The sequence below is a fragment of the Rhipicephalus microplus genome, chromosome 7 (assembly GCF_043290135.1).
Source record: "Rhipicephalus microplus isolate Deutch F79 chromosome 7, USDA_Rmic, whole genome shotgun sequence".
Classification (NCBI taxonomy): domain Eukaryota; kingdom Metazoa; phylum Arthropoda; class Arachnida; order Ixodida; family Ixodidae; genus Rhipicephalus; species Rhipicephalus microplus.
The window spans coordinates 103,081,713-103,105,086 of NC_134706.1; the positions used below are offsets into that span (position 1 = coordinate 103,081,713).

Consider the following 23,374-nt stretch of genomic DNA (forward strand, 5'->3'; position numbering starts at 1 on the left):
CAGGGATGTTGCAGCGCCTAGGTAACAATTTGATTTCATTTTTTATTGTGCAATTCTTCGCTACCGACACAACTTAACGTTATGAAAGGAAACTATTTTCTGCGTCCAACCGGTCTGTCAAAAATGCTTCACGAGAACGTCTAGCATGTGTGTGGATGTGTGCCCTTTTTTTCGTTAATTTTATTTTTTTCCTCTACCTTTTCTTGGACCCGTAATGTTACACGCCTGCGCAAAGTAGATAAGGAAGTGTTGGTATCTCATGTCAAGTTCCCTGCATGTTTTTCATCAATTTTGCCTTTCGTTTATTTTACTACGTTTCTGCACTGTTGATGACGCTTCAAATCGGACAAATTAAGACGGCCGGCAGTGAATTCTGGCTTCAAGTTTCAACCTCAATACACTGCGAGATGCGGCGATTCTCGCAGATGGTTGAAAGAACAATGCAGATATATGTAGGAAGTCACCGGCTAATAGAACTGTGGAAACGTGACTTCTTAATGAAAAGCAATGATTGGCTACAGGACCACCAAGGATTAAGACATCACACTGCAAAGATGACAATCGACCAATGTGATTATTGTGATTTTAGAGAATTTCATCGAGGCAGCCATTTACAATCAAGGCATTCATGGTTAGCGGACATTTAAAGTTGGTCGTTTGACCAATGATGACTCTTATGAGGCAGATTATTCTGTCGATTTGACGTAAATGGTGTTTCACTTGACGCTTACAAGTACTGTGCTTTTTCTTTATTTTATATTGCGTGTGCAAATGCTTTACTAGCTCCGGCAATTTTCCTCTACACAGTTCCTTCCCAAAAATCAACGTCTCCATCTCGTTGGCATGTCCGATGTTGATTTAGGAAGCCCTGTTCGATGCATGTACAGTGCGTTCAAGTGGGGTAGCACTGACGTTGCCGAGGTTGATTTGTTTTATGAAGAAGCGGATCAAGTAAGTACTAACCCCTATATTCTGCTATTCATTTTAGGTATATTTACAGTAGTCTTCTTACGCTAATGAGCTATCAAGCGGATGTCTCAATGACCTTACATAGGAGGAGCTGTGTGCCTTCAGAATACTACACCTTTGGTTCATTGAAATAAGTCAACTCATCTGTGCCTAAGTATAGTGGGGCCTCGAAAGGTTATAATGAAAGAGAAAGGTAAAAAGAAGAAAGCAGAGATGTTAATTGCAGCTACCATTTATCTCACTGAAATATAGCCTCCTGAGAGTTGGGCTTCGAAACATTGTTCTGCTGCTCATTACTAGGACATAACTGTTTCAAGAAAAACGAATCAAGTTGCTTAGGCCACCTCGGCGTTATAGAGCTATTGTCTGGCGTAAATTAGGTGAAGAAGTTACAAATGGAAGAAGGCAAACAGAAGATATGACTGCGGTGGAGGACGTTAGGGCAAGAAAATACGTGTCTGCAGTGCTCGCAGCAGAACTGCAAAAGTACATGAATATTCACATGACGTACAGTTAAAAAAACTAAAAAAAGAACAATCACTTCGTTCAGATTGACAATTGCTCTTTGAGAACTTAAATGCGGTATGTTTCGCTGTCACTGGTTTATTAATAGCGGAGAATATCAAGGTTGAAGTTTTTGCGTGAATTTTGCGTCAAAATCCCCGCACGTGACGTAGGAAGTTTCAAAATGTAATTTTAGTAGTTTGGTGGCATGGGCTCGATGAAAGTTTTTATTACTCCGTTTGTTCAGTCTATGGAAATAACAAACATACAATGTAGTTCATGGTAATTGATTAGAATCTACGTAGGCCCCACCAGACTCCTTCAAAATTTCTTACGTCTTGGTTTTTGCGCTGGAATCTCAAGTTAGCCTCGCCACTCGCATTTTTTACGCTTGTTTCTCGCTTTCTAAATGTCGTGTCTGGATAAATGTAGTACTTTCAGGGTTGTGAAATTGTACTTTCCTTATTCACGAAAAAATGTTTTACTCCTTAGAGCTCCTGGTGGGTTTCCAAAACCTTGAGCCGCCTCAAGGTTTTGGAAACCCACCAACACAACGAAGTGGTAGACAGGTGTTTTCGAAATATTTGAAAGAAAAGCGTTAGAGAACCAACTTGAGCAGAGTAGATGGGGTGAAAATATATTAAAACAAATAGCGGCTTTACAAAGGCAAATTGAAGAGCACACCATCTCACTCACGAAAACAAACTTGAAAAATGTCTGTCAGGAGAGAGAAATATAACAGTTGGGGTGTGGCGACTTCTTCACTACCACTTAGATCCGGATAACACAAAGGCAGCGTTTAAACAGCAAGTAAAATGATGGCGCCTTAATTAGGCGTCCGTAAGAAGGAGCCTAATAAAAGGAACATAGAGGACCGTAAGCAGAGCGTATGAGAGCATAAGAACATAAAAGTTCCGAACAGGTACATTGATCCCGCTGCATTCGAAACTCTTCCCAGGTATGTAAAGGAACAAAAGTCGTCTTTAGTTACGTCTGCCTCGCTTGCAGAGGTGAGAGCGGAGATTGATTGGCTGAGGACTAAATTAGGGGCAGTGCCGGGCAGACTGACGAACAAAATACTCGGTAAATGAATCGTTGTCTAAATCGATAACCTCACAACGTGCATGCTTAAGAGTTGGAAAAGCAGACAACGCCACAGGAGTACAAACTTGGTAATGTAATGTTGATTCCCACGCCTGATAAAAACGCAGTTTCCAGGACTTCAGACCAATATCGCTGATGTTTTGTGAGGGTAAATTTACAAAGCTTGTCGTTCAGATGCTGTTCAACATTTACATAAAAGAAACTTGTCCGTATACGGACAGCATGATCGGATTTCGACCAACACTCTCGGCTTTCGATGCTATGCTACAACACAACGACCAAATGAAAGACAAGCAACGTAAGGCATAAAAGTGATTGCGACGTTCCTGGCGGTGACGACTGCATTTCAAGCTTGGTGGAAAGAGCAGCCGCCGTAGCCGGGATTCAATCCTGCGGCCTGCGGTTCAGCAGCCGAGTAATTTAGCCACTAGACAAACGCGGTGGGCACCGAAATTTAAACAAAAATGTTTGTATGTCTCACAGGAGAATTTGTGCATGTATGTTATGAACCCGCCACAGTGGTCTAGTGACTAAGCCACTCGGCTCCTCACCCGCAGTTCGGGGGATGGAATCCCATCTGCGGTGGTCGCATTTTAGATGAAAAATAATTGATATGTGGGGTTTATCTTTCCAAAATGTCCATAGGTTTATGAGAGACGCCATAGTGGAGTGCTATGGAAATTTTAACTACCGGGAGTTCTTCTTTCACATGCAACCAAATCTGGGCACACGGGCGTACAACATTGCCACCTCCATCGGAAATGGAGCCGGTGCAGCCGCGATTTGAAGACGCGACCGGTCAGCAGCCGAGTACCTTTCTCAATAAAAACCACCGTGGTGGGGCGTGGAGGCGAAAATGCATGAGACACGTCTGTTTATGTTTTGGCGCATGTTAAAGATCTCCAGGTAGGCTAAATTTCCGGAACACCCAACTAAAGAATCTCTCATAAGTATATAGTGGTTTTGTGACGTTATAGTCCAATTATTATTACTAATAATATTGCACAAGTCATAGAGTGCAGAATCCTATAGTTACACATTAGCATTCAGAACGTACCAAAATAAACTGTAGCGCGATAGTTATTTTGCCTATTCGTCAAAATTACGCACACCTTTGTATTCTTTGTAGTAGCAGCTGAATACCTGCCCACTTATATATTTATCTGTTTCGACGAGCTAAATGCGCTACGTAAAAAAGCGGTTTCTCAAGACGTATGATTAGGTAATTTACTGGCACATCCGTGTAGTAGTTAAGGTGGTTATTCGTGCTTCCAACTTCGAAATTTTCTACAGTCACTTACAAATATATACCAAAATTATAAGATATATTATAGCAAAGTCGTTCAGCCCTACACTCGTGGTAGCACGTAGGGATGCTACTCACTGCGAGTAAAGTATGCTACTCACTGCGAGTGCTACTCACTGCGAGTAAACGTAAAGCTGGAAAGGCCAGTGTTATCGTCGCATTTATTTTGTGTTTGAATAAAGGCTTCACTACCGAAGAAGCCTTTACACCGAAAGGAGGATCTATTGTAGTTTTTCTTCAAGAGTATGGACGAATACAAGTTTTCCTCACATACCTAGCTTTGTTGAAATCTATAAAGTCACTGGCAAAAGTTGTGCGTGAACAATCAAATGCTATATTACTATACTATAATTCAGTTCCCATAGTAATAATCTAACTAAAAGACTAGCCGTAAGCAGTGGATTTGGACATACCTACCATTTGATGTTTTGTTATTACGCACTGGCATCGCCCAGTATATGAGCACATCTGACACGCATAACGTGCTACTACCAATGCCCATTCTGTAATGTTTGAAATACACAAGGCCTGAACAGCTATTTTTCCACGAAGTATCCGGTAGCTGACATCCGAAAGATGTTTGAACAATGAACAGTGCTGAATTGTTTTTTTCTTAAAACTTTTCAGACTAACGGCGGCAGCTGGACCAGTAAGTAAGTATAGTCTTGCACTGCAACAAATCGCGCCACGCTCTCTTCATTAGAATTTGTGTAAGTCAAGATATTATGTGTAATGAAGTTGTAATGGTGCACCCAATAAAATCTTTATAGTAGAAAATCAGGTGAAATATGCTCAACTAGGTTCCCTAAGAGAAAAAAATAGGTAAAGTGAAAATTGTAAAGTGAGGGATTCAAAGCCGAAGTGCCTGGTGAGAGATTTTGTAAGCGAAATTGTCATCGAGCATGCTGATTTTCTCGAGGTTTCCACCTCGGTGGACATGTTTATTTTGACAAATATCCTTCAGTTGATCGAAAACGCAGCAATCCATGACCTCATGGCGCTTTTGACCACGTTGATGCACCACACCCACCGGCACATTTTCTGTGTAAAGCTAGAAGGAAGAATAAGACCACACTAACAGGATATTTGTCCTAAAAGTCTCCGTCCGGACATGTGTATGAATGAATTCAAGTGTTCTAGACCGAAGCAAGGATCATGCACCACCCTTACATGTACGTCAGGTAGGCAACCGAGCTGTAGCGATTCACAAGAACATTAGACGACGCGAACAACTAGAAAAATTAGGCGTGAACCTTCCGCCTACATTTTGTTAGTGGTTCGCGTCATCTACTGTTCTTGTACAATGCCTCGACTAGCCCAACAAACTTTACTCCAGCCAATCACTGTAGGCCGAAGTAAACAGTTCACAAGGTGGACATCAGAATCGCGTCCAATAATAAACGCTTGCATTATTTCTTACGACTGCGCCAGTTCTTATTTGCGAGAAGTTATTGCTACCCCTTCAATAATGTGTACTTGAAGCAGAGAACTACCCGAGCAGGAAATCAGGAGACATTCAATGGTTCCGCTTGGCAAGCCGGTGCCTACTCGGCAGAAGAAAGGGCTGCACGCACACTATACTGGTTTGCAGAAACCACGAAAGATTGCAGTCTGCCGCATTCTTGTTTACTTTGGACACCATCATTTTTTCTTGCAAGTAGGTATCATTGCAAAAGTGGTAGACCTGGCAACATGTAACGCGCAGTCACCTTTATTGATACGAGATCTAAATTTGCACTATAAAAGTGTTTCACAAATATGCCCTAAATCTGACTGACTGTGAAATTTGCAGGACAGCGACGCTTAAATTCACGAAGGAGCTCATTGGGCAACATGTGGACATTATCGTGAAAGGTAAGGCATGTAGCACACAAAGTACATAACGGAGTACTGATGAAATTTCAAGCACAAAAGGCAGCCTTTATTTACTGGGCAACTTAGTATACATTAATTTCGTTACAAAGTTTGAATTGCGTCAGTTGCGTAGTTGTTATTTTAATTTGATTGTGAACAACATGTGGTGTTTCGGCAGCACGTTCCACACCTAGAGACATCAAGAGGAATATGACGCGTTTAGTGATCGTTGCACGCAGGCTTCATCGCCATAACCAATTATTCGCTAGGAACGATAACGTCGACAATTTTTGCGTCGTCTTCGTGGTGGCTCTGGGGAAAGGCAAGCTCGTGAGACCGAAAGATCATGTTCATGCGATAATGGAGAGATGTGAAATAATTTATGAGCAGTATGGACGAGGTTCCCATTGGGTGAATTCGAAATGATCGAGAATTCTCAGTAAAAGTACCCAAAATAACCACGTCGTTTAGCCTTATCAGTAAATTAGGAGTTGATAAAACAATAGGAGTGATATGATCTATTTATTTTTATAAAGAAATTGCGTTGAACCCACGTTTGCACAAACTCAAAAAAATGACAAAACAAATATTTTTTTAAATAGAGTGACAGCTTTGCTGCGAAAGCGAATATATAAACGCAACAGCAACAAAATGAAAAGTCATGCGCACAATGATGAGTAAATCGAAACGTACCCCGCACTTTTTACGCACAAATGACGCACAAAACGTACTCGCAAGTACAGATGAACGCGAATTGATGTCTCAGTTGTTACTTCACTGTGTCTGGAAAGCACACCCGTCGCGCTATTGGAGACTGTGCAACGATTTCAGTGACATTTGTGCGCCCGGTAATCACATCAAAATAGTGCCGGTGAAAGCCCAATACCAGCCGAGGCGTACAATTGTCTCCATCGTGAGATAGGCAAGCGCACGGGTGGCATCCACCCCGCCCCCTTTTCACGAAGCAAAGTACTCGTTGGAGATGAGAGCATGCGCCGCCGCATCATGACGTTGTGGTGATGCGCGCTCTTTGCGTCATCTTGCGGGCTATACTAAAAACACGATAGTTTCTCCCGAGAGGTCGATCACAAGTAGTAAGTGGTAGATATAAATAGCTTTCCGTTTGAACTTTGAAGGAGGTACTTCTTCGTGGTTCAGTGGCTAACGCCACGCACTCACAGTTCAGACATCTCACGTTTAATTCTGCACGCCGGAGTCTTTTCCTGAATTATATCTTTCTTGCATTTTACTATATATAGATACGCGTATATATGTAGTGATTGATGGCAATACCAGCGGCAAAATCCTGCTGACAGTGTTCATATAAATGCTATTGCCAAAAAAGTGCACTTGTACCATAAACAAAATGTTCTGAACCATTTCGCGTGCACTACAAATTGCACTTCTCACAGCACTTACAACATTGCACTTCTCCAACCTTTTTGTATGGGCTCACATTGTCACCATAATTTAATAGAGGACCATGTAGTCGGTGTGCTCAAATAATTTTCACGTTGACTTGCCGGCTGGCAGCCTTTCCCGCATGAGGACTTCGACCCATACTTCTTGAAGGAGGCTTTTGCAATGGGCCTCTCGAAGAGAAGGTGCTCAATGTTTCATTATTTGTTTATGCAACTGCTGGGCACTGTTCACCGATGTGTTGAGAAGGTAGCTAAACAAGGAAGAGTAGCACTTTCTTTAACCATTGGCGAGCGGTACTTGGAGATGTTCTCGTCTGCCCTGTCTACACCTTTCATATAGGCATTTTGCTTAGCTACTAGTAATGGTTTATTATACGTGACTCAAGCTTTTTTTTTCTCCTGATTCATGCTTCACCTGCTACATTGGCAGAACATCATGACATTGGAGACAATTTTAACAATACTGTTATATATCCAGTAGCATACTATTACTTCGTTATCGACTTCTGCACGTACGCAGCATGAAAAGCTAGCAATGTCTAGGCTTGTACACGTTGAGAATGAGACCTGCTCGAGGTCCTGTCGGTGGCGCTAGTCATCAACTAAAGATTTAGCTATGTTACAGTGCATCAGAAAAGCATCCTATATATAGGAAACTGGGCATATATGGGTCATTATGCGAAAGCTTGGGAATCAGGCGAAAATTCTTACCCTATCGCTTTGTTTCCAAGCCACGGAGAAGAAGGTTTATCTGTGCGTTTCTTTGTTTATTATTTTTTGGCTTTAATAATTCGTTGAATATTTACATATTTTGTACCCTCATGGCTGTTCATGTGCACTTCCCACCTTTCAGCGGAGTTTGCACAGCACGGAAACAAAAAACAACACAATACATTCAGGTAAAAGACCAATTACAAACTTCAACGGAATAGTCACGAAACCATTGGTTATCCTTACAACACATATCATCTACGTTATCATAACAAATGAGCAAGTGAGCCAATATCTTTTCTCCACAAGGGACCACAATAGGCCCGAGCATGCACAACGTCACCGGGCCAGGCAGATTCGGAGACGGTCATAGCATGTTACTGGTTCTCTGCACGCAAACCTACCCAAACAGATATAGGCGATCAGTTGTTTTGCGTACTTGGCAGGAATCACCTTGTACTTCACGCAATTTATTTTCATAAACTACAATTTGCGCAGATGACACAGCAAGTATATTGAATCCAATAATAAATGTTCAGAGCACCTGTTTATATCCACACAGAACAAATATTTTCAAAACAGCTATTTTAGACAATATAGCTAACAACTCACTGGGAGGCGCCAAACAATGAAACAGTAATTCCTTGAAGCCACACACTGAAATATATGCGCGGATATACTACAATAAGAAATTACTTCATTTTGTTGCTGATTGTACTGTCATGTTCGCCTAAGAAAACATGCTGTACAGTAAGCACAAATAACTGACGTCACAATAGATAGCGGGCAGTATGAGCCACGCGCTAGCAGGGGTTTGTCAGTACACGCGCCCCCTTTGTCACTGTGTCTCAGCCGGGGCGCCGTGTGTGGCATGCAGGTACCTAAATGTTTCCCAGCATGGGCGAGAAAATGTGAGCGCATCGGCACTGACCGTATTGATACTACAATAATGCAAGCCGCATCACAAAATCTTCAGACAAGTTGCCTGTAGTACCTTGTTTATATATGCGCACGTTCCTGGGCTCTTCAAAATTTTAAATATTAGCCAAACCTGCACAGCTAATCACTGTTACTTCTTGGCTTGAGGAAGTTGTCGTGCCTGCGCTAAGGCTCTTTCGGGCTATGACCTATCTGCCTGATATAAGAACTGCCACACGATGTTGTAATCTCACACGTGAGACATTCCTTAACATTTGCTTGTAGCATAGTTTGTTTAGTGCTCTATTCACAAAGATTGCCAGCTTGTTTTTTTTATTCAACCTTCTTACGAATGCTGCTTAATTTGTTGGCACCAAAAACATATCACCCCAAACCACGCGGCAGCCTTCTTGATGCATTGGGAGACACTGGGCATGTGCAGAATAAATCAATGTAGTGTCTTGAGGGCTTGGACGGATGTGTTATCTCGCAGACTGTAACCGCAACGAAAGGGTTGTCGTCAACAAAAGCAGTATTTTTCTCGGTAACCATACTTCTTGAGCCATTGAACTGGAGACATATAGCTGCTTGTGACCAAGTCGTGGCAGAGCAAACTGGAGAGCTTTGAAGGCCCTACAATAATGAAGTGATGATATGAAAATCGGTGAGAAATTTCATTCAAACACGCTGAATCAGCCTAAAAATTATAGCGTCAGCGGAAGTACATTTCTTGGTCTATTGATTGAATATTTAAGGCAGCATCGTATCCATGGATATTTTGGCTGTTTTAACTATCGACTTGTTAGTCTACTGATCTGCATACTGAATGCCCACAATACAATATGGGTGACTGTATACCTGCAGTTAGGAACCTAGCGTCTACAAAATTTGTGCTTAATTTGTGTGCCTTTATGCAGGTTCAACACTCCTCAGATTTGAGTTTTTTTACGCTAAAAATGAATGCCTTATTATGGGAACGAAATTGCCACCAACAGGGGGTGCGTATACATTTTTACATGCATATTATCAATACTGTAACTATTATGTGTATGTGTTTCATCAATTTTCACATATTTTCATGTGTAGTCATAAATTTTCATCAAGAGTCTAAACGCTAGACACATCTAAACTCTTGCTGAATGTTTTTATCTGTAACTTATACTTTTCTGTCAGCAGTGAGGTCAAGTTTCTGCTTCTCGCAGAAGATAATCTAGCGCTTTTCAAACAATCTCCTCTTAGTCTATCTGGCACATACGTTGTAAAAAGAGGGAGCCACAAACGCGAACTTTTTTCACGTCCAATGAATACTGAACTATAGTCAGTTCTAAGACAAGTTTCGCTCTTCGAAACATAGTGCTGAACGATGCCTTCCGGAACTGTATTAGAGGCGCTATAATTTATTCTAACCTCCATTCCTAGCATTCAAACTGTAAAGTTTATGTGACTAATGAAAGGCAATCACGTAAACCTAAACGTTTAATATTGTGGTATAAGACACCTGGAGCCCTAAACAGCGGTAATAACTTCTTTGCTTGTTTTCCACGTGGTTATGAGTTTCGGCCAAGGCACTTGAATACATTGCTCTGCGTATGCTAAATTAATATGTTTAATGAAGCTAATTCATTCCCTCTCAAGCCAGACTGGCAGAATACTGGGGAGAAGCAAAGTATGTGCAGAATGCTGTGTCATTTTCAGTAGTGTAATTATGTAGTACAAGAAGTTTCTTTAACATATGCATTAGGTGGCAGAAGCATAGATTCGCACAAGCTGCCAACGCACATGAACTGTGCATGGGGTGAGTGTGTTGAAGGCCCACCCTATAACAAGCGCTCTAACATATAACTGCGCAGGTTCAGGTGTTCCCATACGCATGCGTATTTTAATCTTTAGTGAACTGCAAAGGAGACATCCACGATGTAGCGTGCATTTATTGGCTATACTTACAGAAATACATTCTAGGATAGCTTTCCTTAGCCATTTCAACGCATACAGTCAATTGTTTCGTTACGACATGCATGGTGGACTCGTCTGTCAAAAATAACAGCATTGCTATCATTTAAGAAGTCAATGCGCACAGGTCCCGATCGCGGTATCGCCCTCTACTCTGGAAGGGGAAACTCAAGCGTTTCGCAAGTTATTTTTTGAATCACTTCCATTTTTCTTCCCTTTTATTGTCTGTAGTTTTCTCTTACTATCGATCTGTTTCTTTTTCTCGCTACATTTCTTTCTGTACTCGTTCCGGCTAGAGCTGTTGAATGTCACTAGAGACAAACGGGCACAAGTTTTGTGGCGGCGAATTTGCAAACGAAGAAGAGGGCAGAGAAAGCACTTGCTGGTTTATGCCAATGATAGTGTACTGTTCGCTCAGTATCGACACACAGCCAGCTTAAGTAGCTCCTTTGTTAAAAGCTTCAAGGCCCTCTATGAAGTATGACTTTAACTGGACAATGACAGGAGAAAAAATGTGGTTAGTGGGTGAGTGAAACAACTTTATTAGGCCCAAAATAAAAAAGCGATATAAGGGGGTTTATTGACTGAAACGAACTGCGAGGTTTCAGGGGCACCAGTCACTGTCACAGGCTTAGCTCTTCGCCGTTGTCGTCTTCTAGCTGTTCCGACTAGATACTAGCTCTATCTATCTTTTCACCACTACACTTGTCCCGGTGGGCAAGACTAGCCATCTTGGTGCCTCATGGTGCAGCAAGCACAAGCGGATCATAGTAAAGTTTCAAGCAGCTGATGTGGGCTATCTAACGACCATGGCATCGTCCGCAATCGGCAGGTGTCACTAGACCGTCGACTTAGTTAACCGGTGATGTGCATTGAACGATCCAGTAGGGACCATTGTACTTAACTGCGACCTTTTGGGAGATGCGTGGGACTGGAATGGAACCAAAAGCTATACTAATGAGCCTACGGGGAAGCTGTGAGCAGGCTTGTTTGGATCAAGCTTTCTTTTTGAAGACATTGTGTGACAGATGTAAACGAACGTGTTAACTGGCGGCACTGTTCGGCACACTGAAAAAAAATCGGAGGCTTGGCGGTATTCTGAAGCATCTGGGCGGGAAGCAAGTATCGTGCCATGTGTAGAAGAGAGCTCACGTCCGTACAGTAGAAAAAAAGATGAAAACCCAGTAGTAGTTCGCGTGGCTGTATTACACGCATATGAAACGAAAGGAAGCACCGAGTCCCAATTAGAATGGTCGGAAGATATGTACATAGAGAGCATATCACTGAACGTGTAGGTAAAGAGATCCGTAAAACATTTTGTCTGCAGCTGATATCTCGTAGTGGTGCGATGCATAACATTGCACTCACTGAAAAGTTGCTGGACGACTTGCGGTAGAAACGCATGCCCATGGTCAATAAGCATCTCACGTGGCACGCCATAGCGAAGGATAAATCTACGCCGCAATACCACGAGCAGCAGCGGCAGAAAAGCGGCGGTTTCAGCGTAACAGGTGAGATGGCCAACGGGCAAGAGAATCCAGCGATTTCCAGCGGGAGTACAAGGTAATGGGACGTAGAAGTTTTTGCCGTACCTATAAAACGGCTGAGTAGGACACGGCAATGGTTGTTATTCACCAGGGGCATGAAAAGTAGCTTTCCGTCACTGACACGCAGTGCAGGAACGTATGTAGTTGCGAACGTACGAGTACATTTCACGCAGCCCTGTACTGTACCACAGCCGTGGTTTTCTGTTAGAGTGTCCGTTTCAGCGGCTGGAGATCGTGGGTTCGAACCCACCTGCCGCCAGATACCCGCCGATTACAAAAAGCGGGCACAGGCGTCCTCTAGCCTGACCCTTGGCTTTCTTCAGGAGTGAGCTGCCTGGGAAGGGAAGCTTACGCCTTTCAAATACCGTCGAAACATGTGGGCACAAATTGAACCCTGAATAGAAAGGTGAAGAGAGTTCTGGTGTGCCGTGAGAAATCACCGAGAAACCGTTGTTCACTTCTGTGCGTCGCACGCAAAGTCGGAGCCGCATGTTGATGGGCTACGGCTCGCAGATCGTATCAGGGACTCGGCTCTTCGTCGTAGTCGTCTTCTAGCTGCCTCGACTAGATACTGTCTCTCTCTATCTTCCCCACTACAGCGAGTGTATTAAACGCCACCTGGCTAGGCGCATTCGGAGATGGTTGTATGGATGGATGGATTGATATGGCTGTACTCTTTAGATTGGGTGGTGGCTAACGCCACCAAGTCGCAAACCTTGGTGAACCAAAAAGTGGATTTTCTTTTCTTGGTTTGAATAGTGAGGTTGAGGACTGGTACTTTGCAGTGAAAGGTTTAATTTTCTCTTGTACCTTAACTTTAGCCTCCAGTCAGATAACCTCCTTCTAGTTAATTCTTCCCGGTGAGAGTCTATTTTGTAATCCCTGTCCCTAAACCCCAGTGCTTTGAAAAACTCTGCTTCATCATACCGACCTATCGGGTGAAGCCATTTACAGAACAATATCAAGTGTTCGGCAGTTTCGTCCTCCTCTCCACCCGCACTGCATACCGTGTCTACCCATACGTATTTGGTCAGGTTAAAACAGAAGTCAGGTGGATGGATGGATGGATGCTATGAGCGTCCCCTTTATAACGGGGTGGTGACAAGTATGCCACCAGGCTCGACAAAAAAAAAAACCTTTTTTTCTCTTTTTTTTATGTTGGCCTAATACCTCTACTTCGATAAATTCTATCTTAATGGAAAAAAGGTAAATTTTCAGCTTAAGTTCTCTGCCATTTACGGCACACTGTCCATATTTTATTTTTCCAATATTTATTTTTGTCCTTTCTCTCTAATTTTCTGCCACCAATACTCTAACCGTCTCTTACTTATTTCAATCGCGGGTGTGTTCAGCTTTCCATTGTTGTCCCTAAAACCCAAGGCTTCCTGTAGGCTCGTGCCCAAACGTACACCTGGGTGGATATCTCCACATTCAATCAGAACATGCTCCGCCGTTTCCTTATCTTTCCCGCAGCATGTGCATTGTTCTTCTTCTTTACTGAATCTTGCTTTATAACTACGCGTTCTAAGGCAGCCCGATCTCGCTTCAAACAGTAAAGCGCTTCCCCTTGAATTATCGTAAAATGCCTCCCTCCTTATTTCATTTTTGCCCTTTTTTGTAGTTACTCAAAGCCGGTTTTTTCTCCATAGCTGCCATCCAGTAAATCCTCTCCGCCTCCCTGACTTTTCTCTTAACGCTCTTTGTTGACATATGGCTCACAATACCAGCCGTATATTTACTAGTGAGTCTTCTAGTTCTTTTTCTCCACTGTGTGTCCACGCTCTTCCTATACAAATAACGGAACACCTTCTCTGCCCATCTACTCTCCTTCATATTTCTTAGCCTTTCTTCGAACCTTATTTTGCTCTGCGCTTCCCTCGCCTCAAAACCTGCCCACCCCATATCGCCCTTTACAGCCTCGTTTGTCGTCTTCCCGTGAGCACCCAACGCGAGGCGTCCCACAGTCCTTTGATTTACATCCATTCCCGATTGCACCTCTGCCCTCATGCACACGACTGAGTTCCCAAAAGTAAGCCCTGGAACCATTACACCCTTCCACAGACCTCGAAGCACCTCATACCTATTGTATCCCCACAACGCTCTGTGCTTCATTATTGCCGCATTCCTCTTTCCTTTTGCTGCCGAGGCTTTTTCCTGTACCTCCATGTATCTATCCCTCTCATTTACCCATACTCCAAGGTACTTGTATTCACTTACCCTCGGTATTTCTTGGCCTTGTATGGACACCGTCTGATCACAGGGATCATTGAATACCATCAATCCACACTTCGTTACACTGAATCCTAGTCCAAGAGCTTCACCTTCCCTTCCGCATATATTCGCCAGCTGCTGTATATCATCTCGACTGTCCGCAAATAAGACGATATCGTCCGCATAAAATAAACCTGGAAGCTTCTGCTCAATCATCATGCCGCCCTGTTTGTGTGACAGATTAAAACCAATGTTGCTACCTTCTAGCGGTTTTTTCCATACTCACCATGTACAGCATGAATAACAGTGGGAACAAAGGACATCCCTGTCTCAGACCCCTGCTAACCTCAACGTTTTCTTTGCTACGCATTCCTTCCCACTCTATGCAAACTGTATTTTCTCGGTATATCTCCCTCAAAAGCTGTATACAGTCGTCGCCCATGCCCATTCCTTTCAATATATCCCACAAAATTTCCTGATTAACGTTGTCGTATGCCCCAGTGATGTCTAGAAAAGCCACGTACAAGGGCCTATTCTCTATTTTAGATATTTCTATACACTGAGTGAGAACAAACAGGTTATCGTCTAACCGCCTGTCGACTCGAAATCCGTTCTGAAGTTCTCCCAAAATATCGTTATGTTCGGCCCACGTTTCTATTTTCATTTTTACTGCTTGCATCGCCAACTTGTATAGCACCGATGTAATGGTTAGTGGTCTATACGAGCGAATCTTGTCCTTTTCTCCCTTGCCTTTATAGATTAAGTTCATTCTACTTTGTCGCCAACTGTCCGGTATTTGTCCGTCCTTTAAGCATTTTTCTACTGCTTTTAACAATGCTTCTTTAGTGTTATGTCCTAGTTCGTTAATGAGGCTAACGGGAATCCCATCTAAACCCGCGGCAGTGCGCTTTGGAATTTTTCCTTCGGCCTTTTTCCAGTTGAAATTATCAAGTACTAGCTCTTCCTCTGTTGCTTTCTCCGCCACACTTTTACTCACCGGGGAGATCCCCTGAACGCTCTTTTGAAACGAATCGGCTGTTACCTTTTGGATGTAACCTAGCGCTTCGTACCCTTCCACTTGATTTCCTCCTTCATCTAGAATATGTTGTTGCGTTGTGACAGACTTCCTACCTAGCGCCTTTATGTGGCTCCAAAAAATCCTAGGCGCGGCCTCCTTTTTTTCGTGTATCTCTGTCATCCAGCGTTCACTTTCACCTTTAATTTTTGCCTCTATCAATTTCTGTACAAGGGATTTTTTCTCCAAATATATTTCCCATATTTTTTTGACTTCGTCCTGCGGCCGCTTCTCCTTTTTTGCCTTTCTATGCTCCCGTGATGATTCGCGTCGCTTCTCGATCGCCTCCCGGATTTCCTTGTTCCACCAACTTTTTGGCTTCCTTTTTCCTTTCCAGCAAACAGTTTTCTTCTCTTTACCTATCTCCTTCGTCATTAGATGTAACAGCTCACTATACTCGCAGTCCTTGCCTGGTATTTCGCCTACTTCTTCCTCGACTCTTGCGGCTATATTTATTATTTGTTTGTCATTTAAATACGAGCTGCCAGACTTTGATTCCATGCTCATATTTTTAGTTTCGTATCCGATTTGTAATGTTATTCGTTTATGATCACTACCCAAGCTGTTAATGCCTTCCTCGTCTATCCTCATTTCTGTCAGTTTGTGGTAAATTCCTTCAGTCATGAGACAATAATCAATACTTGATTGCTTGTTTCCGACTTCCCATGTGATCTGGCCGTCACATTTAGGCCCCGTGTTAACTATATCCAGACTATGTTGCTCGCAAAGATCTAGTAATAACTTCCCATTGGTGTCTGAATATCCGTCAAGGTCATGTATGTGGGCATTCATGTCCCCTAGAAGGATGATTTCGGCCCCATTACCAAATTCCTTAATATCCGCACTCATGCAATCCACTATCTCCTGATTCTTTTCTCTGCAGTTATTCCCCGTCCACAAGAAGGCTACCCCTAGCCACGTTTTCTTTCCACCTACTGTGCCCAGAACCCAGAGGTGCTCTGAACACGTCTGTTTCACTCTAACCCATTTGGCTCCGCGGTGAATTAGCATTCCTACACCCCCACCTTTCCTTTCCGATATGGTCCTGTTACACCCTTCCCAAACATAATTTTTAATATGTGGTGGCTCTTCCAAGTCTCTAAGGTGTGTTTCTGTAACCGCATACACGCCTATCTGTTCTTTGTTCAACTGCTCCTCAATCTCTAACCATTTTGCCTTCTTTCTGCCACCCTGCATGTTTATGTAACTAATTGCAACACGCGCCTTTTTCCTTTTTCTTTTACCTTTTTTCTGGTTTTTCGCAATTCTACCTGTCAAAGCGTCCTCCTGGTTGTTTTCCCTGTTACGAGCTACCCCGGACTCCGAAGGGCCCGTGAGCCCCCCAAAAAAGCTACTGCGCGTCCTGCCAGTCGCCAGCCCACCTCGTGTCCAAGCCTCTTATCGAAATGAATCTTGTCTCTTTGGAATCCACCCCACCTGTGCACTTCCCTGTTTAAATCCACTACCTCGAAACCCTTCTCTCGACTAATTCGCCATATCTCTTTGTTTGCGTCGATAACCGCTCTTTGCAGGTTGACGTTGCGTACTGGTACTTCCGGTACTGTGCATACTACAATTTGCACCTGGGGGGACACGGTGCGCATGTCATCCACCCCTTTCGCCAAGGTCGTCGCTAGTCCTGACGATTCTTTTTTCAGGACGTCATTTAACCCCCCCGCAATTACAACGAGGTTACGATTGTTAGCTTTAGCTGCGAGTTGTTCACCCGCTTGACTCATTACTGTCCCCAGCGTTTGTCCTGGGAACGTCCCCATCGCAACTCTCTTGTCGCCTTTCACCCTTTCTTTGATTGCCGCTGCGCATCGGACTAAATTTGAGTCACCGGCGATGATGACCTGTTCAGACATTCCTTCTGAAACCTGCACCTGGCTGCTGACTAGGTGACTAGCGTGAGTCACGGCTGCTGGTTTGCTCCCTCCCTCCCTCAAAACTACTTCCCGGTAGCTGGGCCCTGTGGCCAATGTATCTGCCTTTGTCATGCCCGTTTCCCTCATCTCTCCCGCACGGGGGGTCGTCGCCATAATGCTTCCGCCGTCACCTGCGTCTTCGTTCCCCTTCACGACCTTCGATAGGCCCTTCTCGGCTGCCCGGAGCCTTTCCTCTATGGCTGACGTTTTCTCTCGCTCCTTCGCCAATGCATTCTCCAGCTCTGCGATTTTCTCCATGAGCCCACTCTGGACCGCCATCATATTTTTCATTTTCTCCTCGAACTCGCACTGTCTACACTTGGCGTCATCTTCTGCTTTCTCTTCCGCACTAATTTCCACCTTCCGCCCTACCCCGCACTCTGAACACTTTACGGTCTTTTTGACCATGGCTAGCTCAGTTTACCGATGCCCACGTGTTAGAAAACTGTACTAAAATACACTGGTCTAAGCCAAAAAGAACCACAATAATACATAAATACGCTACACTTCACAGCACCTGCGCATGCACGTGGTCGGTCTACGCGCAGGCCTCAGCCACGTGGTGGCTGGAGCAAAAAAAAAGACACAGTACAGAATACTAAAAAAAAACGTACACCGTACTAGACCTAATCAAGCTTTACGCTAGCGCCTTACGTTCTCATAACGCTACATACAGAGGCAAGCTGGAAACATGCAAAAACACTTATCTGTAGCTGTCATTCCGGAGCTCTCCAAAAACACGTCCGACCTCCTCAGGTAAGGTTAAACCTGAGCGCCCTCACGCGGGCCCTCTGGAAAATCAGGATTTGAAAGGTGCGGTCCTGAGCCTTGATTTCTGGAGCTTAATTGATCTCTACAGCTTGATATAACGTAAAAACACGAGAAGTGAGCAAACCCTCTTTTATAGAAGCAAGCCTTTCAGAATGACGTGTCAAAATGAAAAAGAAAGAAGTATTGGTTTGGCATGCAGTAAAATGCTAATGGGGTGCTTCTGATTGTCACGCCAGCTTCCGTAGACGACGAGAGTGCCCGGTGTTGCAGCTGACTCAGTTCACTGCGCGGGCACTCTGTGCTCGCTGCCTACGCAAGACTCACGACACCGATGATCATGTTCTTCACTGGTCGAGCATCAAGTAATGAAGGAGCAGAATTCTTTCGAGGCACACGCGTCCGCTTGGAAGTCATTACACCATGCACTTGCAGTGACGGGCGGTTTAGCTGCACATGCAGGAAAGACATGGTGGCGCCGTTTCGGTAGATTCTGTTGACAGGCATTTCTCTGTGCCCTTCCTTCGATAAAGAGGCGCGTGGGCGAAAATGGCAGGCCTTTGAGACACAGGCAAAAAGTTCAATGAAGGGAGAACGGGATCAGCCTATTGGAGTAAACATGAAAGATGGCGCTGCCATACTCGTGCGTATGTAACGGAATGTGGACTATTCGTCGTAGATATTAAAAGTTGATATAGGATAGAGTTTTGAATCACTTCTCTTCGAAACACTGCACAAGCCCACTGTGGTAGATGGTGGTTTTAGAGGTACCAGATGTGGTGCCGCACACCTGGCACCTGAGTCCTGACGCTACCTCCTAACAATAGCATGCACTTGTACATCAAGAGCTAAACAGAGGAAATCAGTTCAATGGTAGCGTAGGATGTAGAAGTGAGATTCATGAAAAGCATAATATGAAGCTAGTTTATGAACCACCGGTTGTTTTGGTAATATTTCCAACAAACAACCAAGACCGATAACATTTACGCTTGTTGCGACCGCTCAACTTGATGACATGTATACCACTGCCATACAAATTGATAAAATGAATATACACTAAAAAAAACAGTGGGATCCTGCCTTCACTCCACTGCTGCTCCGGTCATATCAGGTGTCTCTCAGGGCTCCATTCTCGGGCCCTTACTCTTCCTTACATATGTTAACAATCCACCATCAAGAGTATCTCGATCCATTCATTTATTTAAGGTTGACAGCTTCTCATTGCCACCGCATAATTACAACAAAAGTTCACAAAATTTCACAAAGTTATCTATTTTAGTTGAAAAGCATTGTTTAGTGTGGTTGATGCAGACTAATGATTCCAAATGAAATATCTTGCGCGTATCTCCGAAGCAGTGCAACACTTAATGTGCTATAATTCAAACTGAACGAACTTGGCATGGCTCCACAATTACAGATACCTTGGTGTGCTTATTTCTAACTCACTAACATGGCCGGATAACATTACACACTTGGTCGCAGATGAATAAAAAACTTGGTTACATCCGTAAAATTGCGTACTTAACCTTCGTTCGCACAAATCTCGAATACGCATCTTCCATTTGGAGCCCTCAAAAAACCTTTTTGAATAATGCGCGGGAATCCGTACAGAATAACATTGCCCAGCTTATCGCCTCCAACTAGAATCACAAAAGAAGCATAACTTTTATGAAGGATTCTTTAGAAATGAAGAATCTTACTGACAGACGTAAGTTTTCTCGACTTTATTTCGCATGTTATAACAGTCTTTTCTTCACATTCGTGGCTTCCACATTCTCCCGCCCGTTATACTATCGGTGGCTATGTGTTTCCTGAAGCCTCCAACGTTCTTTCAGTACACACCGTTGCATTCATGAGTTCATTTCTTCCTGTCGCCATAAAACAATGGAATAACTTACTGGGAGTGAACGCCTCCGATTGTCAATTGTGTGCCATGAAACAGCTACACTAATACTCACTTAAACTTAGCAGCCAGTGAAAACTCTACCACAGTCAATGTGTTTGTGGTCTTGTATGTGTAAATTTTGTGCGAACAATTTTTACACTTATAGCAGCAAATTTCTTTACGTCTGTTCTAAGATCAAGCCAAAGTACTTCTTGATTGGCCCAAATGTATGAGGTATTGTTAAATATGCAAAAAACGTATTATTCATGGGGTGTCCCTGATTTTCCAGTAAATACCTCCGCATGTTGGTATTCGTGGCAATAAAGAGGCTGATCGCCTCGCTTCAACTTGTGCCAGCAACGAGTGTGACTACTGAGAAACTTCATGCCAGTTCGACAGCATTCGTTTACAGATTCACCGTCATCTTCTGATACAGCATCCAGATCAGCGTGGGGCAAGCGGATTGTTTCCTCCTCGCATTCATGGTCGAGGATTGATTCATCGTGCCACAGCCCTTGTTATACTAGTTAAGAGACGGTTGTGTGCCAGTGCGCGAAACCTTATACAAAGACGTGCTGACAGTCCGATATGTTCGTCGTGTGGCTCCTGCGAGACACTAAAACACGTCATTTTAGAGTGTCTTCAACTCGTTGTGCAGCGAGCTCTACTCAGAAAGAACTATGAAATGGTTGCAGTTAGATGCACGACCCTTGATGATTGCTTGTTCGAAAAAGAACGTGCTTCTAGGCACGACCAGGCTCACGGAGTCCTTTTAACTTCCTTAACAAAGACGGTCTTAGCATCACGTTGATACACACTTTATTGTGACTATTTATTTTTGCGTGTGTGTGTGTGTTTTTCTTTCAAATCTCATGTTTTCTCTCTTTCTTTCTTCTCCTATTTTCCTTATGCCTTCTTTTTCCGAAAGAGCAGGCAGACGTAGTGCTCCCTTAGGTGGCAGTTGTCAGCTTCTTCCCTCCCTTTTTCTTGTCTTCATGTTTTCTACTTACTTGAACCAAGTAATAATAATAATAATAATAATAATAATAATAATAATAATAATAATAATAATAATAATAATAATAATAATAATAATAATAATAATATTAATATTATTATTAATAATATTATTAATAATAATAATAATAAATATAATAATAATAATAATAATAACAATAATAATTGCTTTACAGCGAAAGCTGTTTTAAATACACAGCACAGTTTATGTGCATACTGTAGCTTGTCCACCGCCGCCGCTACTCGTAACCACTAACGCACGAAATAACGAAGTACCTTGTAAAGAAACTGCAAGGACACAATGGGACTTGAACCCGCATCCTCTGCGTATCATTTCAGCAATTTAACGCCTAGCCATCCCAGTACCATTAACTCTGTGAAAAATTGGCCTTCCGCAGGCGTGATACATAGAAATAATTGCGCTACTATGAGTTATAAAGTATTTAAAGAGCATCAAACAAACAACATGCTGAGAATTGCGCAACGAGGGGGTTGTTGAATCCTCCAACTCTTTACAAAACCTGTTCTTCATCACCTACTATTTTTGGTGCATACCTACTTGGGAGTACTGTGGCAAGTAAAAATTTTCTGGCAAACTTTTTTATTGTTTACAGTAAGCCAGAGCACACGAAAATTGGCACAAAACTCGTCGCAAGTGTGCATGAGGTACCCCACTTCTTTGATGAATGACGAAATATCACATAGTGAATGCCGGCCTCCCACATGATGATTAATGGCGTAGTAGTTACCCTGCAAATGTGCTTGCAGTAGGTACCCAAAGAGTGTTAAATAAAGACTCTGAAAGGGCACTCTTCCAGCTTTTGCTGTGATTGAAAAAGCTTGAAGAGCGGCCTTTAATAGTTTTTTTCTGATCTGAAATGCACTTGCCAAATATTTTGTGCCAATTTTTCCTACAGTGGCTGACGATGATGATGAATTTTGCCTTAAGTAGGTTTTACCACTGTTAATAATGTGACGGCTGGTTGTTTCTTTGCTGTTATAAAGCGATTTATTACTCATATTACGGTGATTCCTTTCCCGGCATCAAGCCTGCGTAAAACAAGTTTGCAAGCGAGCTGAAAGCATTAGCGTAGTTTATTGGTAGAATACTGCGCCAGCGCACAGGATACCTGGGTTCGAATCCCACGGCTTTTTCTGTAATTATTAATATGTCTTCCCCCTTATGCAATGCAAAGAAGGGTCCTCAAGGGTCAAATAAACGATGATGGTGACAATGAGCCAGCTCAGAGCACTATGTCTTTTATTTGAATAAGCAGCGACTTTTGCCGCTCTACAAGAAGCGGCATATTACCCCCGATGGGTCAACATGCATAGATACTTTTCCAAACGCTCTCAGTCACATGCTTTGAGTAATAACTTGCGTTGCTGTTAGCACATTTATGCATTTTCGATTGGTAAATATTGTTGAAAGGGAGCTAGAAGATTAAGCCGATACATCTCAGGAGCAAACCTTTAGTATATGAAGCATGGGGCAATCACTCTCATATTTATATAAAGCTTTATTTACCACAATTTTAGTCAACTTGCCTCTTAATTGCAGCCTTGAATTTGTGTAACGAAAATGGACACCTGACACCATTTATTACTAACACAGAATTGCTATCAAAATAAGGTTGCGATTATATCTTGTACATTGAGCCGAAGCGATCGTGAATCATCATCGGTAATTATGTTGCAAAAATATAAACACTAATTGACCGTTATGCGTTCACATTTCAGAGAAAACGACCTGTTTGATTTGGAGCACACAAACTGATTTTAACAAGCTCAAAAAAGAGTGTGTGTTTGTTGCTGAACAATTCTGTGTACAGCCAAGTCAGTTCACATCAAGTCTTGCGGAATGTCCCAGAACGTAATGTTATAGTTGTGCCACCGACATCAACGTTTAGGGAACTTATCTCTCTTAGATTGCCTTCCAAATGCTTCTTTGCAAACAACTCAAAGTTTTTTTTAATGTTGGGTAGTAATAAAGTGATACAATTAAACTGAAAGTTAGTCTGTGTTGTTTTGTCCTTGTTTCTTGATGTATTTTCTCCATTAGGCTAGCAACTTTTTATGCAACTGAGGGGAACAGCTGCTTCCGCAGCGATTCCGCTATCGGCTTCGGTGTCAGCATCTTTGTTTAGGACTGAAACATTCTCATCTTGCCTGCGGCAGAAATAAGGAAAAAGCCGCAAATATTTGA

General features: G+C 43.0%; 1 protein-coding gene across 1 annotated transcript; it reads left to right on the forward strand.

The window, feature by feature from the left end:
* Positions 1–813: 813 nt before the first annotated feature.
* LOC142767032 (uncharacterized) lies at positions 814–23,143 on the forward strand. Its single transcript, XM_075868248.1, has 5 exons — positions 814–951; positions 4,511–4,536; positions 5,676–5,737; positions 9,705–9,785; positions 22,909–23,143. The coding sequence occupies exons 1-5, from the start codon at positions 844–846 to the stop codon at positions 23,043–23,045; spliced, it is 414 nt and encodes a 137-aa protein (XP_075724363.1). The 5' UTR covers positions 814–843; the 3' UTR covers positions 23,046–23,143.
* Positions 23,144–23,374: the final 231 nt, after the last annotated feature.

Excerpts from the sequence above, each read along its gene's own strand:
- LOC142767032 (XM_075868248.1), top strand. The coding sequence starts at position 844 with ATGTCCGATGTTGATTTAGGAAGCCCTGTTCGATGCATGTACAGTGCG. Across the intron at positions 4,537-5,675 it reads GGCGGCAGCTGGACCAGTAA|GACAGCGACGCTTAAATTCA; the intron begins GTAAGTATAGTC and ends TGAAATTTGCAG. Across the intron at positions 9,786-22,908 it reads GAAATTGCCACCAACAGGGG|AGAAAACGACCTGTTTGATT; the intron begins GTGCGTATACAT and ends TTCACATTTCAG.